The 24723-nt window shown below is 39.8% G+C and overlaps 1 protein-coding gene across 3 annotated transcripts; it reads left to right on the top strand.

The window, feature by feature from the left end:
• The first annotated feature begins 519 nt into the window (after positions 1 to 519).
• stxbp6l (syntaxin binding protein 6 (amisyn), like) lies at positions 520 to 24723 on the top strand. Of its 3 annotated transcripts, XM_044048611.1 has the most exons (8): positions 521 to 1031; positions 6514 to 6588; positions 9466 to 9633; positions 11809 to 11939; positions 13203 to 13521; positions 13767 to 13865; positions 23285 to 23442; positions 23544 to 24723. In XM_044048611.1, exons 3-8 carry the CDS (start codon positions 9480 to 9482, stop codon positions 23562 to 23564), a joined length of 882 nt encoding a protein of 293 aa, XP_043904546.1. In that variant the 5' UTR covers positions 521 to 1031; positions 6514 to 6588; positions 9466 to 9479; the 3' UTR covers positions 23565 to 24723. The 3 variants fall into 3 exon arrangements, with proteins under 3 accessions (XP_043904547.1, XP_043904546.1, XP_043904545.1); XM_044048612.1 differs by lacking the exon at positions 6514 to 6588 and having other exon boundaries at positions 520 to 1031; positions 23521 to 24723; XM_044048610.1 differs by lacking the exon at positions 6514 to 6588.

Raw genomic sequence — 24723 nt, 5'->3', positions numbered from 1 at the left:
AGACTTGACTGGTGATACAATGTGACCAGCAACAAGTCGAGGAAACTACAAACATTTTTTTAAAATCCAATATTGTTATTTTGTATAAGTTGTATAAGTTGAAATCATGAAGAAGCCACTGCATGCTTCAAATTACAGAAGTCACAAACTTTCTCTGGAGCTTATGAACAACAAACAGATGGATTATTTAGCGGCTGAAAGACATGAGGATAACTGGACACAGACACAGTGGTATCTTCTGAGATGACGACATGGCACCAGTGATGGAAAGAAAGCACCCCAACCTCTTATTAACCTCCTATCTTCTTATGGCCTTCTTATGTTTACTGCCGAGCTGTGCTCACTTTAGCCGATACTCCACCTTGTGGCCAAAAGGAGACTCACTCTGAACCAACTTCAAAACTTGAGAGATAATGAACGTTTGAGATAATGTATCATTTCATTTAAATGTGTACATTTTCTATCTATATTTTACTTTGTTATTATTATTATTATTATAATATTATAATAATTATAATATTATTATATATACCATATATTTTAAATGTATTCTGATACTTTACTTTCATTCTAGTTCTTATAACTTTATTTCTAGTTTGATTCTTTAATTCTTTTTGATGCCTGAAGCAACTTTGGCAAATTGAATTTCCCTCTGGGAATAATATTTGTTAGAATATGCAGTATCACCTTGAGATGTCTGTAATTATTACACACAAGATCTTTGTCTGTTATGCCAAAGATGGTGGGTGTCAAAAAAAAACAAAAAACACATCATACCCTCCCACCCCTGTGCAGTTAAAGTGGGTGTGGCCATAAGACAACTGCTGCTTACTGTTCTCTGACCTCTTCAAAAGGGGACAAATGGGGTGAATGTGTGCCACCAAAGCAACATTTGGCTCTCCGTTTGGTGCCGGGGTATAAATCCATGACAGGGTCCTGGGAATTTCACAATTGACTGACTGTGCATCTAACAACAACAACATTGTCTCCCTGGTCTGGAAACACACAATTGGAAAAGAGGACAATCACAGGTAGGAGAATCTCAAAGTATTTTACTGGCAGGGCAGAGTCATGGATAAAATCTATCATTTTGTTATTTTAAAAAGACTTATTTTTCATTAATTAGTCGCCTTAGAAATGTGTAACTCGGTTCATAAAGAAGTGAAAGCACTGAGGCTGTAAACACTGTCTTTGAATGACATTTGACAATGCTTTTATTTTACATGACCGTTAAATAGCTTCAATACAAATAAGGTACTAATATGTTTGATATTTGACTTAGACAGAGATATAAGTTAATTTACAATGATCTAAATTGTCTATGCTTAATAAATAAGAATTTAAGTCCTTTCTGATGAAAAAAATGAAAAACCTATTTTGTCAATAAAAGGGAATTTAATTATTGAATCAATTATTATTATTATGATTCCTGTTATTATATTATTATTATTATTATCATCAATAATAAATAAGATACTTCTGTAAAATATTTTAAATACATTATACCTATATATATTTAAATATTAAATAAATAAAGGAAATACTTGTGATTTAACACGGTTGGTGTAGCGGTTAGCACTCTTGCCTTTGCAAGAAGACCCAGGTTTGAGCCCTGGTTGGAGCAAGGGTCTTTCTGCATGGAGGTCACATGTTCTCCTCGTGTGTGCGAGGGAGAAACTGGTCACTCTAAACTGACCATGAGAGTGAGAGTGAATAGTTGTGTGTCCCTGCGATGAACTGGTGAACTGTCCAGGGTGAGACCCCGCCTATCACCTACTGCCCTGTCAGCTGAGATTTCACTCTACCATCACTGTGGATAAACAGCTATGATTGAAGTATTTCAATGAACTCATTATTCATTGAATTCATTGTTCGTTAACTGAAATAAAAAAGTTTTGAATGAAACTGAATTAAGTGTATTTATGTTAATGTAGAACATTTGCATGTAAGACTTTTGTTTACTGTGGGACATACGGCTATATGTAAGTTAAACAGAACATTGTTTATGCAGTTCATTGAGTTGGATTAGTTCATCAGGAGTTTATTCGGTTTCTGTGTTTCCTGTGATTGAGCTCCTTGAGACTCATGTGATGTTGTTTATTATTATTTATATTGTTATGTTCACGTGAGGCTTTATTTTTACCTTTCACACTATGATGATACACATTTTGCCTTTCAGTCTACTTTCTTGTAGACTGTTATATTTGATTCAGATGTTGTTTCCTTTCTTTATTTGAAAACAAAACTGAATTATAAATATAAAAACAGATACCAAGTAGAAATATAAAATAACTACAAACTACCATAAATAATGACAAATACTACTACAAACATAAAGCCTACACATTATTGTATTGTATTGTATTGTACTGTACTGTACTAGAGTACAGTGTGAAATGAAATTGTGACATTTTACCCATTCATTTAAATTTCTCTGCGGCCCATCTGATGTTTTCTGCCTCTGTTGGAACTCCCACCAGGTCAAAGGTCATCTCCCTGACCTAGCCCTGTGTCTTGTGCAGGGCAGTAGATGTGGAGCCCCAGAGTTACAGGCTGCTGACACAACTTCCTCTTTAAAGGGTGACGTACAGCACGTGACTCTGGCCGAGCAGAGTGTGAAACACATACAACACTATAACATACAGTAAACACAACAAGAAAAAAGATGTTAAAACATCATGCACATTGTTGTTGTTTGTTTCCTGAAGGGAGACATACAGTATAAGTGTGATACAGACATTAAATATGACATATGCTCATTATATTGTCTCTGAGATCATAAAGAAAATCTAACTGCTGCAGACTCTGAAGAACTGTGGGAAACGACTGGCTAAAGAAAGTTCAAAGATCTATCATTGTCAAAAGAGAGGAATAAAAACACAACAATATACAGTGCTTAACTGATGTAGTAGACATGGCTGCCTTAAATGACCAGCTTTGGTAATCATAGTTTATGTTTCTGTAATGCTTAATACACCAGTATGTAACTGAAATTATATTTATATTTTTAATGCTAAAATATTAATATTATTGTTATATTAATTTTCAAATGTAAAAACAAACAATAATAAAGCACATTTTTGTTTTTTGATGATTATATCATGTACTCTATCACTATAAAACCTATTCATAATATTTAGTTTTAACTAAGGAGGCTGTGGAGAAGTTGTTTAAAGGCTGTAAATATTTTTGCTTTCTGTCTGTCTGTTCTTTCGCACTTGCACTTGCCAACATGACCAACAGTTGTTGCGTGAATGGGGTGAAGTCTTGTTTATCTTGTCCTCTATGGCTTGGACCAGCAGAAGCAAAGGGAGATATAGGTGATTAGCTGGAGCTTCCAGCAGCTGAGTTTGGCCATTCATTTTATTTGTGATTTATTCAATACATGTATATACTTGGAGCAAAGTTTAGATTCAATCCATGAATGAATTACTTACATATTTTCATCTAGTCAGACCAAGTACCAACAAATACATAGGTTTAAAAATACAAATGTGTGTGAGATGCTTAAATATAATTCATTTTAAGTTGTGTGCAGAGTGGAATTAGCAAAATATTGGTATCATGTAAGATAAATGTAATTATATAAAGCTATGGAGAGGAAAGTTGACAGCCAGTGCAGAGTGTTCAAAGAGTACAATATAAGACAAAGTGTGGCACCATCAAAGTGGCCCATCTACCACAGATAAAGGCACCAAAACACAACAGGCCATTTACAGAAGAGGTAAACTGTGGCAGTGTTGGAGGCGTTGGCTACTGTAACTGTGTTTGGATGGGTAGCATTCTCAGGGCTGTGGGGGATATGTGGGTTACAGTTCATACATGCAGTATAATAGGAGTAACAAGGAGAGATGAAAGACAGAGAACTACAAAAGTATATTAAAATACATGGAGAGAGATAAAAACATGAGCCAACAGCAAAATAACAAATACAAAATAGCAACAAAACACAACAAATACTAAAGAGAGGGGGTACAGACACACTGAACGGCAGCTTCGACCAGCACATCCTGCCTGCAGGTGTCCAGAATGTGGTCATGTAGCTGCTGTCCACATCCAGTTTGGATTGCAAGAGGGTTGGCGTTATGTAATGAGACCTCCTCAAAGCTTGACTGAGTGACGTGGGCTTGATGCAGAGTTTCTCTGTCTCTCTGACTGTCACCATGTTGCTCATCCACTCTGTAGGCTCTGACACTGAGGCTAAGTGGCCATCTCTGCATCTCTTAAGTGCTGCTGGTGCGTTACATGGAGAAGCCTGCACTGGGGTTACTTTGCTGTCTAGTTTAAAGTGAACTTCCCATGGGAGTGATTTAAGGGGCCATTGAATACATAACCATCATACATGTTGACAAGCTGCTGCTTGGTTAATGGATGAGTCCTGCAGTGCTCCTGAGGACAGTAACATGTTAGTCTTCTCTTGTCTCTTATGCTCATTACATTACATGTTGGTTCTATGTGACACCATTCATTTTTAAATTGGCAAACTATTTCCTAGCCTGTCCTTTAACTGCTGCTTTACTCTCAGTTGAGTAGATGTGGGCCTCACTGCTGGTCCTGCTGTTGTCCTCATGTGCTACAGTGTCTTGCTGTGTTCACCTGTCATGTAGTTCACCTGTCATGTAGCTTGGCTAGTTTTCATGCACACTTTAGCAAAATGATTTGCCGTATGCTGGGCACAGGCCACACCCACACTTGTGTGCATTGTCACAGTATTTGCAAGTAATAGACTCACTTGAGACCTGTGAGTGATTCTGAAGCTTGTCCTGTCTGAAGCGGTCCTACCAGGGTGTGGATCGCTGCTGATATCCCTGTGTGACATGCACACTCTCTGGTCCTAACATCCATCATTTCTGCAGCCCGGCATATCTCCATGGCTGATATAAGTGTGAGATCTACGTCGCACACTCTCACCCGTAACACCACAGCACCACTCTCTTATCAGTTCATCTCTGAGTTCTCCATACTCACAGGAAGCAGCTTTTCCCTCAGTCTGGTTATTTTCATCCTGCGTGCTCAGTAGGAGCAGTTCAACAGTAAGGGAAGATGCACTCCTTAAGACCATAGCCAAAATCTGGCTTCCATGTCATTTTCTGTCATGATCCCAATAGCAAAAGCAAAAAGGCTTTTTGACACTTAATAATATGTAATATGTTGCTTTGGACTACCTGATGTGTAAACTACATAGTAAGCATGATGTTTTCCATAAAACATGGGAACCCTTTCTGTCATATGTTGGTCTGAATATTTCTACTATTCTTGCAAGAGGGTTTGCATCATAGCTGAGAATGCTCTGCCTCGTAAATGACATCATGAAACATGAATGAATCATACGTGGAAGTGTCCACTTTGTTGTACTTTGTTTGTTTGAAGTTCAGGATGCTACAAGTACTGGGGGAGATATTGCTGACCTTGACCCCAGTGTCTCATGCATCTGCATGTAGTATGGCCTGGTGCTTGGGCTCTCCTCTCCCTGGTCGGTACCTGACCCTGGTGGAGGCTTCTCAAAAAGTGAGAGTGGAGGGAGGGCTCACCTACGCTGAAGCTGTGAGGGTGGTGAGAGGACAGGGCTCAGTGAGCAGACAAGAGGCGAGGGAGATGGTTGTCCAAGAGGAAGAGAGGAAGACAGGATTTGTAGGTGTGATTAATGGGGTTCTCTTACAGTGGAATGCTCGTAGCCTACTGGCTAACAGTCAGGAATTCAAGTATTTTCTAAGAGAACTGGTCGGAAAACCCGATGTTATTTGTATTAAGTAAACATGGCTGAAGCCATCACTGGATTTTGTGGTATATAGGTACACAGCAGTGCGTAGGGATAGGGAGGATGGTGGTAGGGGCAGGGGGTGTGTTACTTTTATAAGGCTAGGTGTTCCCTTCAGGGGGTTGATTCAGAATATATTATTGTGGATGTGTGGGATAAGGGGGTGGAGGTGGCGGTGATTAACTACTACAATCTGTGTAAGAGGTTGGAGTTAGAGGGTTATTAGAGGTCAGGGGGCAGAATTGGCGCAGGGTGGTTTGGTGTGCTGACTTTAATGCTCATATCACTATGATCTCAGACAGATGTGAATGAAGCTATGATACAAGAATTGATGGATGAGAGCGGCTTAGTGTGCCTTAATGATGGTAGGGGGACAAGGGTAAATTGTGTCTGAGTCTGTGTTGGACCTGACGTTGGTATAACGTGCACACTGGGTGGTCAGGGTTTAAGGGGTGGTAACTCTTGGTGGGTTTTTGGGAAGGGTGATTGGAATGCATTCAGGGTGAATTTGTCGAAAGAAGGGATAACACACTACAAACCTGTGTGTGCGCGTGTTCACACACAGGATCAGTTTCGTCTTCAGTGTCCTCTCTGATGTTATCCACATATGTTCAAATGTACGTAGTTGTATCAGTTTATTGTTTGTCACAGAATAATTCACGTCTGTCACTGCAGACACATTAATAATATTATTTTGAAACACTGTGATAAGTTCCACAGTTTAATATTGCTGCGTCTCCACGTATGCACGGCAGATCTCCCACCTTGTTGAGGAGAGACTTTGGACCAACCACAATCAACTCTGTCTACCGGCTGTTTACTTGGAGCAGGTTAGAGGTTTATTTTGTAAATTAAAAAGTCGATATCAGTAACTGTATAAACTTGTAACCTGATACAGTTGTTGTGTATCTGCTGCTGGTCTCCCTCTCTCTCTTCTGTCTCTCCCTCATCTCCCTCTTGTCCTTTCTCTCCCCCCATTTTCTGTCCCCCACCTCTCCACTATCCCCCATTTTTCCTTTCACCCCAACCGGTCGAGGCAGATGACTGCACATCTCTGAGCCTGGTTCTGTCAGAGATTTCTTCCTGTTAAGAGGGAGTTTTTTCTCTCCACTGATGCCTAGTGCTTGCTCATTGTGTGAACTGTTGGGGTTCTCTGCTCTCTTTGATGTTGTCTATGTACAGTGCCTTGAGATAATGTATGTTATGATTTGGCGCTATACAAATAAAATTGAATTGAATTGAATTGAACCAAGATTTTACAGTTGATAAGTGATTGTGGAGGGAGCTGAGTGGATGGAAATGTGCTGAGATAGAGTTGAGTATCATCAGCATAGCAGTGGAAGTTTAGACCATGGTGGCAAATAATCTGTCATTTTCAAGGGAGGGGTGTGGCAGTCAACAGGAGGACAACGGATAGACTGAGTGTGTACACTGTGGAAATGATGGCTCTTCTGGTGGCGCTGGGGTGGGTGGAGCATGCTCAGGTGGAGAGGGTGTTGGTTTGCTGTGACTCAGCTTCAGTGTTGGCTAGCCTAAGGTCCTTCCACTCTTGTAGCAGGCAGGATCTGCTGTATTAAATTAAAAAGAAAATAAGGTTTCTGTGGGTCCCAGCACATGTAGGACTGGGGGGAATGAAGAGGCAGGTGCTTTGGCAAAGAGTGGCATTAAGGAAGGAGAGGATTACTATGCATATTAGTAATAGCAATGCAGAGGCAAAGGGGATAATCTGGGGAAACATAATTAGGGGAACAGAAAAGTCTGCACTTTTCCCAGGTGCAGCATAGTGTTAAAGGACGGATGAAGTTGAGGCTGGGACATTGAAGCTGGTAGACAGGCATCAAACAGGGTTTTGTGAGGGATGTGGGGAGGAGGAATCAGTGGAGCATGTATTGCTGGGGTGCAGGGCATATGAAGAGTAGTGGAGGGTGATGAGGGACAAGCTGAGGGGTGTTGGGGTCCAGAGATTTGAACTGAGGGATATACTAAGTGAGGGTGGAGGGGTTAAGAAGGTGGCGTATATGTATATATATATATATGTATATATATATATATATATATATATATATATATATATATATATATATATATATATATATATATATATACATATATAAATAAAGCTGACATTCATTTTCCGTAATGGCCTGCTATACCCACCAACTTGTGGGAAGGCTAGTTCAGGTTAGACAACACAAAGACCAGAGGGTATCGAGACCAAGACCAAGTCAAGTCTAAGACTGAGACTGAAAAAAAACCAGACTAGTGTTGAAATTGCATCACGTCCCATTGTAGTAGCCAAATTACACTGTATTATATCAACTTCCCTGAAATGGAGTAGTATGTTAAGTCAACACAATGGTGATGTTGCAGATTATACCACTCATACGCTGATGATACACAACTCTATATTACAGTGTCACCACATGACTACAGTGCACTACAGTGACTGAGTGAGTGTATCCAACAAGTCAATCAGTGGATGGGCCAGAATTTTCTCCAGCTCAATGCAGAAAAGACAGAAGTCATTGTTTTTGGTCCCAAAAATGTGAGACTTGAAGTCAGTGGGCAACTTGACTCAATGACAATAAAAACCACAGACCAAGCCAGAAATCTTGGTGTAGTTATGGACTCAGACCTGAATTTTCACATAAAGACTAAATCAGCCGATTATCATCTCAAAAACATTGCACAAATTAAAGGATTTCTTTCAAAACAAGACATGGAAAAACTTGTTCATACATTTATTCTTAGTAGTTTAGACTTTGTAATGGTGTCTTTACAGGTCTCAGTAAAAAGCAGCTGCAGCTCATCCAGAATGCTGCTGCCAGAGTCCTGACCAACAGCAAGAAAGTGGACCATATCACAGCTGTCCTTAAATCACTGCACTGGCTCCCTGTGTGTCAAAGGATCGAGTTTAAAATCCTCTTACTGGTCTACAAGTCAATGAAGGGTCTTGGGCCTAAATACATGTCAGAGCTGCTCATTGAGTATGAAGCATCCAGACCCCTCAGGTCATCAGGGACAGGTTTACTCAGAGTCCCCAGGGTCAGAACCAAGCAGCTTCTATGGTCCTCACCTGTGGAACAAGCTCCCTGAACACCTGAGCACAAACTGTCAGCTTGTTTAAATCACGGTTGAAAACATGATTGTTTACTGCAGCTTTCTGATATTGCCAATTTTAACCACTTTAACTTTCACATCTGCTTGTTTAATGATGTTTAATGATTTTAAATTACATTCCAATGTTTTATAGAGTTAAAGGGGAACTGATAAGATGAAATGGGAAGAACAGGTGAAAGAGTAAGCCCTGTGACTTTCATTTTCGCATCGAGGACAAATAAGGGACGGCAAACACAGAACAGATGAATTGACATTTTTTTTAATGTTTTAAATTGTTTTTTTTTCTATAATTGATTTTGTTTTAATTGCCTATGTATTTACTTGCCTCTGTAAAGCACTGTGAATTGCTTTGTGCAAGAATGGCGCTATACAAATAAACTTGTACTGGTAGCTCAGAGGTAGTAGAGCGAGTCTTCTTTTAATTTGAAGGTTGTGGGTTCTATTCCCAGCTCCGCTAGTCTACATGCCGTTGTCTGTCTGATCAGCTGTTTTCATCAGTGTGCCTCAGTGGCTCCATTCAGGCACTGCCACTGTTGGAACATTAGCTCAGTGTCTAAACAGATTGTGTCAATCCATCACTTGTGTAGGTCGCAGGAACACAATGAACATTCAGTCTGCCATCAACAAAGAAATCTTCATTCCTCGTGATGAGCGGATGCTGGTGGCAGTTGAGGTGTGGAGGCGGAAAAGGAAGAGGATGTCCTTCCTGCTGAGTGGAACTAAACCACACTATGCAACATTCATCTGTGTGTCAGGTAAGGTCTGACCTCCAATTTTGGCTAAGCATTCATGGAATGTACTTAACCCATAGTTACATGAGTCCTTTACAAATATTAGCTTGTCAGCTGACTGGCTCAAGCTTCTTTTACTGCCCCTACTGGTGAACATAGAGTGCAGGCTTCATGTTATGGAAATGATTGATCTGTTTTTGTGTGCATTTTATTTGTCAACAGATTATCTGTGAGAGATAAAAGTGGAAAAATGTTGCAACAGCTACACAAACATTTGCCACTACACTACATGTCAGTAATTTGAAGCAACACTATACAACTTGTTCTTTTATTTAATAATGTTTTAAAGCAAATGCTGAGGAGTAACTATGGAGTGAAAACTGAAAACAATCTCTCCAGTATCCAGATTGCAGCAGCAGTAGCAAACAAATGGTGCATTTCCACCAGCTCGACACGCCTCGCCTCACTTTAAACAGCGTTTCCACTAGCATAGTACCTGGTACCAGGTACTATTTTTAGTACCTGCTCCGACAAATGTTTGCTGTTCTGCTGTGAGTCGTCCAGTGTCATGGAAAGGTTTTAAGAGCCAGGATATGCAGAGTCATCGAGGGTGTAGTAGCCGGTATTCACCCCACCAATGTTCCTGGTGTGAGCTGGGAAGTGTGCCCAGCAAAAAAAATTAACATTATTATTATTATTATATTATTATATTATTATAAACAGCCTCCGATGACGGATTTGTGCAATAAAAGAAATATTTTTATTTACTCTATTTAATTTAAATGATATTATTATTGTTGCTCTCTGCTCTTATTGTTGTGTATATTTCTGCCATATTTATAGTGTAATAACTGGCTTCTCTTACTCTAAGTGTTATTCCAGTGTTCTGATGAAGGATTTGTGCAATTGAGAAATAATTTTCAATTCAAATTATATTATTTTTTTTTATTTTATATTTACCATATATGTTTTATATGTCCTTTTAACATATACAGTGTTTTTCCATGCAAGAAGTACTGCAAGACTCCAGCTGTCCAGCTGTGCAGAGGCGAGACTCAAGCAGTTTAAATTGACGGAGCTGTGTGTATCAGAGCACACTGCATCCATTCTGCAGCTCATCTGTAAGCCTGTAACCCTGCTGAGGGATGAAATGAAGTTGAACACTTGTATTGAATGCAATGTACCTTACAGCATCTCTATATAAAAATCAATTTCCAACAATTCTCAAATATAACTCTAAACTTACTACCTTAAAGTTCAGTTCAGCGTCAGTGACAGCATGCATGTGTTCTGAGCATAGGAGAGCAGGAGTTAACAAAGCAGAAGACAAACAAATAACTAAGTATTAGAGAACGAGCTATCTTCAAGAGAGCCACGCCGTTACCACACAGAGGTCTGTAACACTCTGGTAGAGAGGCTGGAGAACCAGGACATAAGTAGAGGCTTGCTGAGGGGATAGGGAGCAGGTGTGCTCCTGCCACAGGTGAACTGATTACATGCTGAGATGAGTGCAGGGAAAAAAGAAAGAGACGGAGGCGGGGAGGAAGGCGGAGCATGACAGAAATGTGAACATATGATTTTGCCAGTAATAAAATCAAGTTAATTATTTGGCAAACAACCCAGTGAAAGTCCATTTAAATAAATAATATCCCTGTTAAAGTGCTGAAATGTTTCTTCTTTTCCTTTATGTCCACACGATGTTTTTTTTAAACTAGTTCTATATAAAAATATTTTTTTTGTTCCTTTGTTGTTCTTGCTCACATTGTAATTTTTGTGTGCTGCAGTTATTATTGCAATTAGATGGTAGTAAAATAACAACAATTTTATTTCTAAAATCTGAATTTATGTGTCTTAATTCCTTCCACGTGGGGTTTATTTATTTATCTTTTCTTGTCTTTCACTTTTCACAGCAGATATTATTATTATAATAATTGTTATTATCATTATTATTATTAATAATAATAATAATAATAATAATAATAATAATAATAATAATAATAATAATAATGATAATAATAATAATAGCAGACCAATGTGTTCCTGTTCAAAATGGTGTTACTTTTGAACTAGCACACCACCACTTGTGAATGCATGTCACCCTTTTGTTAAGTGTCTGTGTGAGTGGGAGTGGGCCTCTGTCCCTGGTTTGCTCCCTGAAGAAGTTTAAGAGCCTTTTTGATACTTGATCTGTTTACACAGTGACTAATACAAGACCACACCAGCTCCTCATTACAAAGGTGAAGAAATTTAGTGGCTCCCCCACCTTCACCAGGAGGACCCAGTGGACAGTGGAGCAGCTCAAACAGGTCAACGGCATCAACCCCAACAAGGTCAGCAGCACTGTGAAATCTTTATGGAGACAGAGGTTGTGAAAAATTCATGGATCTTGGACAGTTCCCAGATGTGGGAGCCCAATGGCCAGTGGTTACACTCTGAGGACTTCCACCCAGCCTCATACACGAGTCCCAGATCAACATCACCACTAGGCACACGGTGTGGCAACTTCAGGAAACAAAAAAAATAATGCTGAGAGGCTAATATGAGGCCCCAGGGATTTGTATGATGTGCTACAAAAAAGGTCACTGAGTTTAAAAGGGTATGTTATGAAAATGTCAGTCATCATCTACCAGAGGGTCGCGGGGGTGCTGTGCCAATCTCAGCTACATCGGGCGATAGGCGGGGTACACCCTGGACTGTCCGCCAGTCCATCGCAGGGCCACACACACAACTAGAGACAAACAGCCATTCACTCTCACACTCACCCCTATGGTCAATTTAGAGTGTCCAATTTATCTAATCTCCACATTGCATGTTTTTGGACTGTGGGAGGAAGCCGGAGAACCCGGAGAGAACCCACGCACACACACGGGGAGAACATGCAAACTCTATGCAGAAAGGCCCTTGTTCCAACCGGGGCTCAAACCCGGGTCTTTTCGTTGCAAGGCAAGAGTGCCAACCACTACATCACCGTGTGGCCTGTTACTAAAATGTATTTGACAAAAAAATCATCAACTTATACGATCAAAGTTTCCACAGTGACCAAATCATTTGAGTCTGAGGAAAGTGGTCCAAAAAAAGATGAACATCTGTATCACTGATTAATGTGAACCTTATGTGATAACCAATACACAAATAATAATACTCAAATAATCCCCCTAAAATCCTTAGTATGACAACCCTGCCCACTTGCAAGACAATAACAATATTATTTAATCCAGTTTATACATGGCTACATGCCTACACACAGCATTCATCAAACAATATACTTAACATAAAGGTTTTGTCACAAAACTACATTGCAGCATGTGTTTGCCCTCTTTTTATTTTTGCATATCGAAATTATATAGACATGCCCTTACAACTGTACCAGTGATGTGGAACTAAATCCTGCATCAAACACCATGGAGTAAAATGTGATGCCAGTGACACTCGTTTGAGTATTTTTTTTAATTTGCATCTCTTTATGGCCAACATTTGCCTTCTGATAGAGACTTTCTGCATTATCATGCTTAATATCACCAAGCTTAAGTTGTTATAACCTGGGTGTTAAGTGTTCAGTAAGTATACACTTTCTTCTCCTGTAACTCTTCCAGGACAGCCCAGAGTTTGACCTGGTGTTTGACAACGCTGTGGACCAGTGGGTTGCTGGGTCATCAGCAGAGAAGTGTATCTTTGTCCAGATCCTGTACAATGCATGCCAGACCCACTTGGAGGGGAAATCTGGTAGTATAAGAAAATCTGGGAAGCTGGGGAAGCTGGGCCGCCAGAAGAGAGGTGCTCACAGTGAGGTTGGAGATGGTTCTACTGATTCCTCACCAGCCTCTGGTTCCAGAACCCTGCTGGCCAGACGGAAGAGCTATGTTCCTCCAAAACAGACAGAGTTCATCAACTGCCAGTCTAAACTCACAGGAGGTAGTGCAACATGTGATATTACGTGATATTATATGATGTATGTTAATTACTTTGTGGTAGTGAAGTATTGTTTTTGGTGACGCTGTGTGTCTGTGTGTGCTTCCGCACTTACTTGCACTTGCCACTATGACCAACAGAGGGCATCAGAGGCTTGTTGCATGAATGGGGTTAAGTCTGCCATCTGTGATTGCCTTGTTTCATATGTAAACCATGATGTATGATTCATGATGTACTTGTCCTTTCAGATGCCTGCACGATGAATCTTGTCATCTATCGCTGCAAAGCCTTCTTGAACCATATGAAGAAAATGATGATTGCAAACCAAATTCAATCTCCAGGTCGATGTAAGGCTGCCGTCACAGTCATGTGATCATTGATATATAGTAAACTAGCTATGGTTAGACCTACTCAGCCTGTGTCTGTGAAGGTTTTCATTCATCCAGGTCATAGTCCTTTTTAGTGGCTAACTGTTGCCAACTGGATTTGCAGTTTCAAACTGAAGAAGCCTCTTGGATGAGCTGAAACCTCTCCAAACTTTATTCAAGCAAGTAATTACTCGGCCTGTGAAGCTGTTGTTTAAACAAGTATTATACATGGTCACAATAAGACAACACATCTGTGTTTTACCTGCAAAAACTTATCAAACTGTCAGCTGTGAGAAAATGTCAACATTTTGTATAATCGGGGGTGACTTTGACTGACTATGTCACAGTGATGTCATTAGTTTACTTTACATCTCACAAAGCCTGTGTGTTAAATCTATTTAGAGCAAACCTGGACATTTTACGGTATGTCATAAACACCGATGAACAAGTATTTATGCTGCGCATGCAATACAACTGTGTTGCTTTTATTTTGAAAAGCCTGACGTGTGCACACACGTATCTGCGTCTGTCTGCACAGTGACAGGTGACGCTAGCCAGTTACCCCTGGGCCCTAAAAATGTCGGCTCACGTTAAAAAAAGAAAAGTTAATTCTGAATGGCGCGTTGTCAACAAGACATGGACTGTTAAATATTTCTTTACAGGCATCAAAGGTAACGCCGTGTGTTTAGTTTATGCTACACAAGTCTGTGTTTAAGGATTATAATCTGAATCGCTACGGCGTGACCAAACACAAGAATTTATCTGATGAAGAGTGCACAAAGGAGTCGAAGACAACATTAAGAACGATGTTTGTGGTTCTTTTCTGTCTCAGTTTATTATCTTATTATCTAACCAGCGAAGCTCCGTCACTCGTATGTGAACTCACCCGGTGTGATTGCAGCATTAGTGTGTGTGTGTGTGTGTGTGTGTGCATAAGCATGCAGGTGTGCTCTGTGGGTTGTGGTTGTGTTCGACAACATATTCACTGCACTACACCACAGTAGTATAGTATAATAGTATTCATTATATAGTGTAGTCATTTGATATTTCTTATGGAGTTGGTTAGTTATTGTGATTATTGTGTGTTTGCTGCCCAATTTTCACCAAAACAAAACAATTTACTGCTTTTTTAGATAAAAGAGATAAAATTAAATGAAAATTAATTCAAATTTGGCCGGGTCCTCAACAATATTTTTTGTTTCTCATGTGGCCCCTTGGGGAAAATAATTGCCCCCCCTGATTTAGAGCAACTGGATTTCAAGGATGTTACATCATTAGAATCCAAGGTGTAGCATCCTTCAAATACTACAAAGGACTGAGTCCACAAGGATGTCTATCGTCAGTATAGTGGAAGGAGCCACAATCATTTACACATGCATGTTGTGCCAGGCTTTTTAAAATGGGGAGCTACCAAGGGATCATTTTAGTGTCTGCCTTAAATTTGCAGTAACTGTTATAGTACATCAAAATAAAGCAAAACACATAAATGTGAGCATCAGCTGATTGTAAGGCTCAATCCCATTTCACTCCTTGTCCCTTCCACTTAGCCCTACTCCTCTCTTTTCCAAGTTCATCAGAAGGTGTAGTCCCGGGCTATTCAACTTCAGAAGCAGGCGAGCCAAAAAGGAACATAGGTGGTGTTTTGTGGGCCACACAGAGTATTTGTCAATAACAACGATAATAATAATGATAATAATAAAGCCAAGCGGGAATATCGCTGCCAGTCACAGCGGAGATGAGAGAGACAGCGCAGGTGATTCGCTTTTTATGTCACAGGGTCACCTGTTTAGGGAGTGTGTTTTGTTTATCGTGTGTATTACTAACTCTCCTGTCATTGCAGATCTGCAATCACCTCATTCCCCTCACCTGAGCTTCCCACCCACTTCCACACTTGGTCCTCATAATCCTCATCAGCCTCCCATTCAGTCTCCCTTTCAAATGCATCCCAATGTCTTTCACCCTCTGTAAGATCGTCATGCTACATGCCCTGCGCTCGTCCTGCTGGTTTGCTCTGCCCAAGACTCTGCTAGGGGTTCCCTGTGCCCCTCTCCCTCAGTTTAGTTTGCTGCCTAAGTTATTTTTGAGACTTCAAACAATATTTTTTTTTATTTTAAGTCAATTTTGTGTCGCTTTAGCTTGGCGAATGACATTGCGAAGCACTTTGTCAGTTCAGTTCCAGTAACGTGAGTGACCCACCCATGAAGAACAGAATGAATGACTCATGTTGCAGCCAATCACAGCCTTGCACCGTGTCATGTGGCATGAGTAACATGACTTACAGATGTACCCTAGTGTTGGCTGGAGACCCTGCATCTTTCACTTATCAATAACCTTAAACTTCAAAATATTAGAAAGAAAAAATAATAAAAACTAAAGCTTATATTTGTTCACTGGATGAGATAGAATGTATTAATGTAGTTGCTAATGCATTATTTAAAGGGCATATAGGCTGAGGAACTAATTCATTGTGAAATAACCTTCACGGAAGAGGTCAGTAACACACTTGCAAAGCAATCAACTATGGCAAGACTTGACTTGTGTCAGCTCTCCTCTGCCACTCGAACCACACTGGCAGCCCAGAAGCTCCTGTCCTGCATCGCCTTCCCTATGCCATCAGCAGGTATACCGGTGTCCCTTTTCAAGACATCCATATACTGTAGTTGAGGGGCTGTCTTCCAGGCCTCCTTTACCTGTGTTATGGAGACCACAGCACCAAGTTGGACACTCCTTCCCTGTTGTTTCTGAAGCAGTGTCCAGCAAACCTCAGATGTCTGGCTCGTACTTTATCGAATAGTTTGGGGAGTCCAGCATACAGCTCTTTATTTGTGCAATGTTGTTCCCATTTTATGTTGTGAACACATCTCAACATCCTCGTGTAGCAACCATCCAGCTGTTTCTCCAATTTAGGAGTGACTGTCCATGCGTCGCAGCCGTATAAGAGTACTTAACTCCACTGTTGAAAGAAAGAGACATACTATAAGCTGACTCGACGGGTCTGACTTCCAGATCTCCCCAAGCTTGTTACAAGCTCTCTATGCTGCTGCTTTTCGGGAGGTGCTTTCCATTTGACTTCCCAGATACTTGAAATCTTCCACTTTTTCAAGTACAGATCCGTCTGTGGTCGTCATACAGAATGGCTTCAGCTGGTTGAATCCCATGAACTTGGTTTTTCCCGCATTCATCTTTAAACTCACCATTGCAGTTGAGGTTTCTACGTTCCGGAGTAGCTTCTGGGCATGCAGGATTTCCTCAGAGAGGAGTGCTATATCGTCAACAAAGTCCAGGTCCAATTCTTCAATTCAATTAAATTAAATTTTATTAGTATAGCGCCAAATCATAACATACATTATCTCAAGGCCCTGTACATAGACAACATCAATGAGAGCAGAGAACCCCAACAGTTCACACAATGAGCAAACACTAGGCATCAGTGGAGAGAAATAACTCTTAACAGAAGAAGAAATCTCTGACAGAACCAGGCTCAGAGATGTGCGGTCATCTGCCTCGACCGGTTGGGGTGAAAGGAAAATGGGGGACAGAAAGGGGGGAGAGAAAGGACAAGAGGGAGATGAGGTAGAGACAGAAGAGAGAGAGAGACCAGGAGCAGATACACAACAACTGTATCAAGTTACAGGTTTATACAGTCAATGATATCGACTTTTAATTATAGCACAATAATAATGGTGATGATATGTATGATATGGATAGCCTCGAAAACTGGATCTGGATCCTGCAACCTGCATGATGAGAATACAGAGAGAGAGAGAGGGAAGGAAGGAAGGAAAGACACAAACAATTCTTCTACTCCTTCTCCTTACCAATTGGAGGCCAAGCTCTTCTTCTTTCCCCTGAGTGCATAGTCCAGAACTATAACAAATAGGTATGGTGCCAAGGTCTCACCTTGCAGCACTTCTGCTTGTATCTCTAAAGGCCTGGTGTCTCCATCTGGGGTTATCACTTTAACCCTGGTGTCTTTGTAAAGCCTACCTATGGCTGTAACAATCCGCTCAAGGATGCTGTAGGCCCTCAGGATCTTTAGCATCTTGCCCCTATGGATGGTGTCAAATGCCTTCTTAAAGTAAAGTAAGTTGTGACTCCTTATGCCCTTGATCAGTCTGCACAGAGCGAGTATGTGTCCGACAGTTGATCTTTCTCCCTGAACCCATTTTAGTGTCTCAGATATTCATCCATAGCTGGCCTTATTCTGTTCAGCAGCATCCTGTTAAAGATTTTGGCTACTAGTGAGCTCAAGCTGATGCCCCTGTAGTTGCCCCCCAGTCTCAGATCACCAGATTTGGGTGTAGGAACGATGTTTAACAGGGACCACCACTCAGGCTTCTCCCCTCTCATCAGTGCCCTGTTGCAAAAGTCTATGATGATTTGGTCTAACCCTTCGCATCTCTTCAGAACTTCTGGCAGTATCCCGTCCTCCCCCACTGGCCTTTCCTTCAACCAAGGATTTCTTTGCTTTCCCGTATTCCTCCTGATCAAATTGGCCCTCCTTTATATCGAGGTCTTCGAACACTGTAGGAATTTCCTCATCTTCCTCTGTGATGCCAGGGGGTTTCAAAGAAGAGTTTTCAAGTAGTTGTCTTTCTGTCAGTGATGTCATTTATAAGTTTCCAGCTCTGTCCATGCTTGCCGGTCACATGAGCCTTCTCTACCTCCCTGATCTTGTTGTTGAGATTCTTCCACGACTGTTATGTAGGTTTCTTTCAGCTTCTTTTGGCCTGACTCCTGTACTCCTGTCTGTTCTCTACAGTTGTGTCCTTGTATCGTTCAAACACCCTATTCAACTTGTCTCTAGCTTTTGTCACCCTTGAGCTTACTAATTGGGACCACCTTCTCTGCTGTGGCTTTGATGAACCTCTTGTACCTAGATTCATCTAGCTCCTGTAATGGCTGAAACCTGTGGTGTATTTCAATCGTGTCAGGCCAAATATGCGGACGAGTCGGGTCGGGCCTCGGGCTTCCTTTTTTCTGCTAATAAAACACATTTCTTGCAGGTAGCAAATGACATGTTGTTTGTTGTGAATCTTAGTAAATCTGTAAATCCGGCAGCCTGCTTGATGCAGAGGGGCAGACCTGACGCTCCTTATGCATGCATAATCCCCAACACTTTGGGCGTATTAGTGTCATTTTTCTATCCTTGTTATGATGCTCAGCATGAACTGGAGGGGGACAAATATCCCACTCTGCATCTTGTGCTGCTAGGTGCAGAATGATGCAGACATCACTGCCAATGGCATGTGCACCGGTTAAGGGAAAATTCATGCTGTTGTGTCAGGCTGTTTCGGGTTCAGGCTTAAAGACCCCTGGGCTGGGTCAGGTTGTAATTTTCAGGCCCGTTGAGAACTTTAACTTAAATCCATTTACAGATGCAGACCTGAATACTGAGCACCCATAAAATGTTGTTGTATCATCTACTGAGGCAGACCATTTCTGTTTACACATTTACCCTCACCTCTCTTAAATCAACTCTACTCAAAGCATTATTTTCATTCATTTTTTCAATTGTTTTTTTAGGCTCTGAGTGCTTCCAGAACACAGATGACCTATACAGCAGCACTGTACCCGAACATATTCTGTGTGTACACAGTAGAGTTCTCAACGGGCCTGAAAATTACAACCCAACCCGACCTGGCCCGTGGGCCTTTAAGTCCAAACCCGACACAGCCCGACACACCAGCATGAATTTAACCCCTTCTTTTAACAATGGCAATAAAGCTTTGCTACAAATAGTGGAAAGAGTGAAAGTAATGCTTTAACTTGTCAAAACACGTTTGAAGTCCAGAGGTAAAGAAGATGAACGGTGAAGTTGAGGCTCAAAATACACAAAACAGATTCATTACTTTTCTCTGCATCCTCTTCTCGGGGACAGATTTAGAACTTTAAAAGGGTATTTCAGTTTCTTGTTTTTTTTTTTAAGTGTGGTTGTATTGTGTGTACATGCGGTCATATGGACACATAGTAAGTGCTGACAACACTGTGCACACCCCCTTCAGTGAGAACCAGTCTGAGACATAGAAACATGCTTGCTCTCAGTGAAAGCATGCCTGTTAGCACGGAAACCAAGGCCTAATTTCTATCCATTATTAGTCTGACCTGAATAAATCTACTGTAGTTTAAGTCGACAATATCGTAATAACATGTGACCTGCTTCATCTCATCATGAGACTTTGGAAACCAAAGTTTTGCTTTGTAAACTGCTCACATTACCTCCCCAAATATTATGGAGAATATAAACAATGTTACATCATAGAATACAGGAAGTGTTGCACAACTGCTTTCTCCATCAATAAGTTTAAATCTCTATTTGTTAACTCTTGTGTAAAATCATTCAGATTTACCTGAGAAATACAGCAGCTCCCCACAAGCTCAAACACTGATATTCTCGGTTAACAAACTAAGATAAAGTGAATATCACTGCTGACAGCCATGTCTCACTGAGCGCTGCAGCGTCTCAGTTACATTATCTGTTCAACCAATCACAACAGCAATGTCACCACAGAATTGTCACTTTTTGAGTATTGTGGGACTCAACAAACAACAAACTTCCTTCAGATGTTCTGCTTACCTATGCTGTAGAACACCATTGTCAGGACTTGTCTCTCTCTCTGGGTCATTTTCTCTTCTGTCTTTTTGTCTATTGTCCTTACTGTGTTGCAGCAGAAAGGCTTCTCTGTGATGTGGCGGTCAGATGAGAGAAAACTTTGTTTATTTTGAGGCAGTGGATACAATAGCCATTCTTTAAGAGGCACAGGGTTTTGTGACTGAGAGGGAGCACAGTGTACCATTGAACCCGCTGACAGGGAGAGTGTAATGGCTGGGACATGTGCCAGCTTTGTGCTTAACCTCAATGAACTTGTTTCATATGGTGTCATTGCATTGTGATTTCTCTTAATGTTGTTGTGATTTCTCTTAATGTTGTTGTGATTTTGCTTAATTGCGTTGTGATTTCTCTTATTGCGATGTGATTTTGCTTAATTGCGTTGGGATTTCTCTTAATGTTGTTGATGCTTAATTTGCTGGGATTTCTCTTAATGTTGTTGTGATTTTGCTTAATTGCGTTGTGATTTCTCTTAATGTTGTTGTGATTTATCTTAATGTTGTTGTGATTTTGCTTGATTGCTTTGTGATTTCTCTTAATGTTGTTGTGATTTCTCTTAATGTTGTTGTGATTTTGCTTAATTGCATTGAGATTTCTCTTAATTGCGTTGTGATTTCTCTTAATGTTGTTGTGATTTTTCTTAATGTTGTGATTCATCTTATTGCGTTGTGATTTATCTTATTGCGTTGTGATATCTCTTAATATTGTTGTGATTTATTTTAAGTGTGTTATTTCTCTTAATATTGTTGTGATTTCTCTTAATCTTGCTGTGATTTTGCTTAATTGCATTGTGAATTCTCTTATTCCTTTGTGATTTCTCTTATTGTGTTGTGATTTCACTTAATTGCGTTGTTATTTCTCTTAATGTTGTGATTTATCATATTGCGTTGTGATATCTCATAATGTTGTTGTTATTTCTCTTAATGTTGTGATTTATCTTATTGCGTTGTGATATCTCATAATATTGTTGTAATTTCTCTTAATGTTGTGATTTATTTTTAGTGTATTATTTCTCTTAATATTGTTGTGATTTCTCTTAATGTTGTGATTTCTCTTAATGTTGTGATTTCTCTTAATTGCGTTGTGATTTCTCTTAATTGCGTTGTGATTCCTCTTAATGTTGTTGTGATTTTGCTTAATTGCGTTGTGATTTCTCTTAATGTTGTGATTTCTCTTAATTGTGATTTCTCTTAATTGCATTGTGATTTCTCTTAATATTGTTGTGATTTCTCTTAATGTTGTGATATCTCTTAATTGCGTTGTGATTTTGCTTAAATTAGTTGTTATTTCTCTTAATGTTGTGATTTATCTTATTGCGTTGTCATATCTCATAATGTTGTTGTAATTAATCTTAATGTTGTGATTTATTTTTAGTGTGTTATTTCTCTTAATATTGTTGTGATTTCTCTTAATGTTGTGATTTCTCTTAATTTTGTTGTGATTCCTCTTAATTTTGTTGTGATTTTGCTTAATTGCGTTGTGATTTCTCTTAATTGCATTGTGATTTTTCTTAATTGCATTGTGATTTCTCTTAATTGCATTGTGATTTCTCTTAATTGCATTGTGATTTCTCTTAATTTTGTGATATCTCTTAATTGCGTTGTGATTTTGCTTAAATGCGTTGTGATTTCTCTTAATGTTGTTGTGATTTTGCTTAATTGCATTGCGACTTCTCTTAATATTGTGATTTCACTTAATTGCGTGTGATTTCACTTAATTGCGTTGTGATTTCTCTTAATGTTGTTGTTGTGATTTCTCTTAATGTTGTTTTGAATTATCTTAATTGCTTTGTGATTTATCTTAATGTTGTGATATCTCTTAATTGTGCTGTGATTTATCTTAATTGTGTTGTGATTTCTCTTAATTGCGTTGTGATTTCTCTTAATTGCGCGTTAACGTTGGGATTTCTCTTAATGTTGTGATTTCTCTTAATGTTGTGATTTCTCTTAATGTTGTTTTGAATTATCTTAATTGCGTTGTGATTTATCTTAATGTTGTGATATCTCATAATTGCGTTGTGATTTCTCTTAATTGTGTTGTGATTTATCTTAATTGTGTTGTGATTTTGCTTAATTGCGTTTTGATTTCTCTTAATGTTGTGATTTCTCTAAATTGCATTGTGATTTCTCATAATGTTGTTGTGATTTCTGTGCCTACAGTGGTTAGTTTACAACTTACTGGGTTGGCGATGTGGAGGAATTCCTCTGCGCAGGTCTCAGCAAATAGTCATGCTACTGTTTGACATTCGTGGTTCCATCACTCAGCTTCTTGAAATGAAACCTTCTGCCCAACAATCCCTCACCCCTCTCCATCTTCAGCTACTATCTCTGTCGCTCCTACAGTATCTGACTGACTGCAGGCAGTGGATCATTTTCAGCTTTCATATCAGAGGGCAGCATACACCAGAAGTAAAACTTGCGTTAACCGCGTTAAATTATTTTATTGGTTGTATAAGTCACTGAGGCAACAGTGCTACCTGCTACATCGAGACCCCAAATAAAAAATGATTTATGCCTACTTAACACTCAACTTCAGACTTCCATGAAATACGGTCTAAATCTGAAGAGAGACAATGCAAAGTGGTGTCAGTAACTGTCAGACTCACACACACACACACACACACACACACACACACACACACAGTCTCCTTAGTTTGTCCATCAATCTCCCTCTTTGGTTGTTAACTCTGGTTGTATGGAACAGTTTGTGAGGTCAAATGTTTAATGTTTGCAGTGAATAATGTGTTTGCACTCCCTGACCTCTCCACTTACACTCTGTGTGTGTGTAGGTCAGCTTGGCCAACGTGCCACAGGCAGCACTGAGGGTAATGTAGTTCACAGGATGAACGTGGCTCTGGGCGAGCGTGGAGACAGACTGACACGAGCTGAGGACAAAACTCTGTACGTGATGCACAAGGCTCAGCAGTTTGCAGACACTGCTCACAAGGTGACATGAACACATAACTATAACACAGGGTTTTACAAATAATGTATGGTATTATTCAAATATGTATTTGTAATCAAGTCAGTTTGATTCCTCTTATGCAGCTGGCCCTGAAGTACAAGTAGACTCTTTTGGAGGACAAGGATGGATTCTTGATGATGATGAAGATGATGAAGATGGATCTTGTAACATAAAAACTAACACTGTGTGATGCTGATGTCTGTCTCTGAGGAACATCTCACTTCTTTGCATCACAGCTCTGCTCCTCACACTGAGAATTGGCTGTTCTCTGCTCAGTTTCACTATGTTTCTCCTGTTTGCAGAATAATAGAGCTGTTTGTTTTCTGTCTGCAACGTTCTAAACACTGCTGACATTAAAATTCAAAAAAGTCTAACGTGACAGACTACATAAAAGGAAAATGAGGCACCCTGATGTGGGTCCTGACAAAGTCTTTTTCACTATTAAATGCCTGGTGTGTGAAATGTAGGTAAAATGATTCTTATTTAGCAGGAATTCAAATTTAAAACAAACCCTGAATGAGCTTTTTCCAATCTATAACAGGAGCGGGGTCAGCGCTGTAGAGGCACAATGGAGCTTTGGCTCAATGACAGTAGATGTTCTAACTCTTGAAGAGCAATATTCAGCTGCAACTTCACCTGTAAGATCTCCATGATTTAATAAGGATTTTATATTTTCTCCACAAATTGCCTCAGATGCTCTTGAGTTTAAACATTTTTATATTTGACATATACTGCTGGTATTGTCCTTGCTGAGAATCTGATACTTTACTAATCTTGTTCAACTCATGTAGCACTGTTGACATTTATTTTGAAGCCAGTCACTGACTCATTATTTCCTGTCTTACCTGACATATGACTGACAGGTAGTACTGTGCAGAGGGAATAGTAGATTTAACTAAACTCCAGTGTTTGGACTACACATGATTCATTGCATGTATTATCACTTGTCATTGTTTGTTTTATTATTATTGTTGTTGTTGTTGTTGTTGTTATTGTGTATGTGTGTGTGTCTGTACAGAAGCATCACATTGTCAAACCTGTGTTGTCCTCGTTCGTATCACTGTGTCCTGAGTGTTTTTACTGTTGTGTCTTCAGTGTGTCACCACTATTTTGAGTTTGTATTGTAGTTTTGTGTTTGAGGAGTCATTCATTCACATGTGAGCATTTAATGTGTGTAAGCTAATGTCATTGTATCTGATGTATTAACTTACTGATAGTGTTTCCTATATGACTCAATTGAATAAAAGTGGATGTGTACATTGA

The sequence above is a fragment of the Solea senegalensis genome, linkage group LG17 (assembly GCF_019176455.1).
Source record: "Solea senegalensis isolate Sse05_10M linkage group LG17, IFAPA_SoseM_1, whole genome shotgun sequence".
Classification (NCBI taxonomy): domain Eukaryota; kingdom Metazoa; phylum Chordata; class Actinopteri; order Pleuronectiformes; family Soleidae; genus Solea; species Solea senegalensis.
This window is presented reverse-complemented; position numbering and strand designations above follow the sequence as displayed.

What these genes read in the sequence shown, in the direction of transcription:
- stxbp6l (XM_044048610.1), top strand. Translation starts at nt 9,480, where the DNA reads ATGAACATTCAGTCTGCCATCAACAAAGAAATCTTCATTCCTCGTGAT. An exon ending in CCAGTCTAAACTCACAGGAG is followed by an intron (nt 13,522 to 13,766) that starts GTAGTGCAACAT and finishes TTGTCCTTTCAG; the next exon opens with ATGCCTGCACGATGAATCTT. An exon ending in AATTCAATCTCCAGGTCGAT is followed by an intron (nt 13,866 to 23,284) that starts GTAAGGCTGCCG and finishes GTGTGTGTGTAG; the next exon opens with GTCAGCTTGGCCAACGTGCC.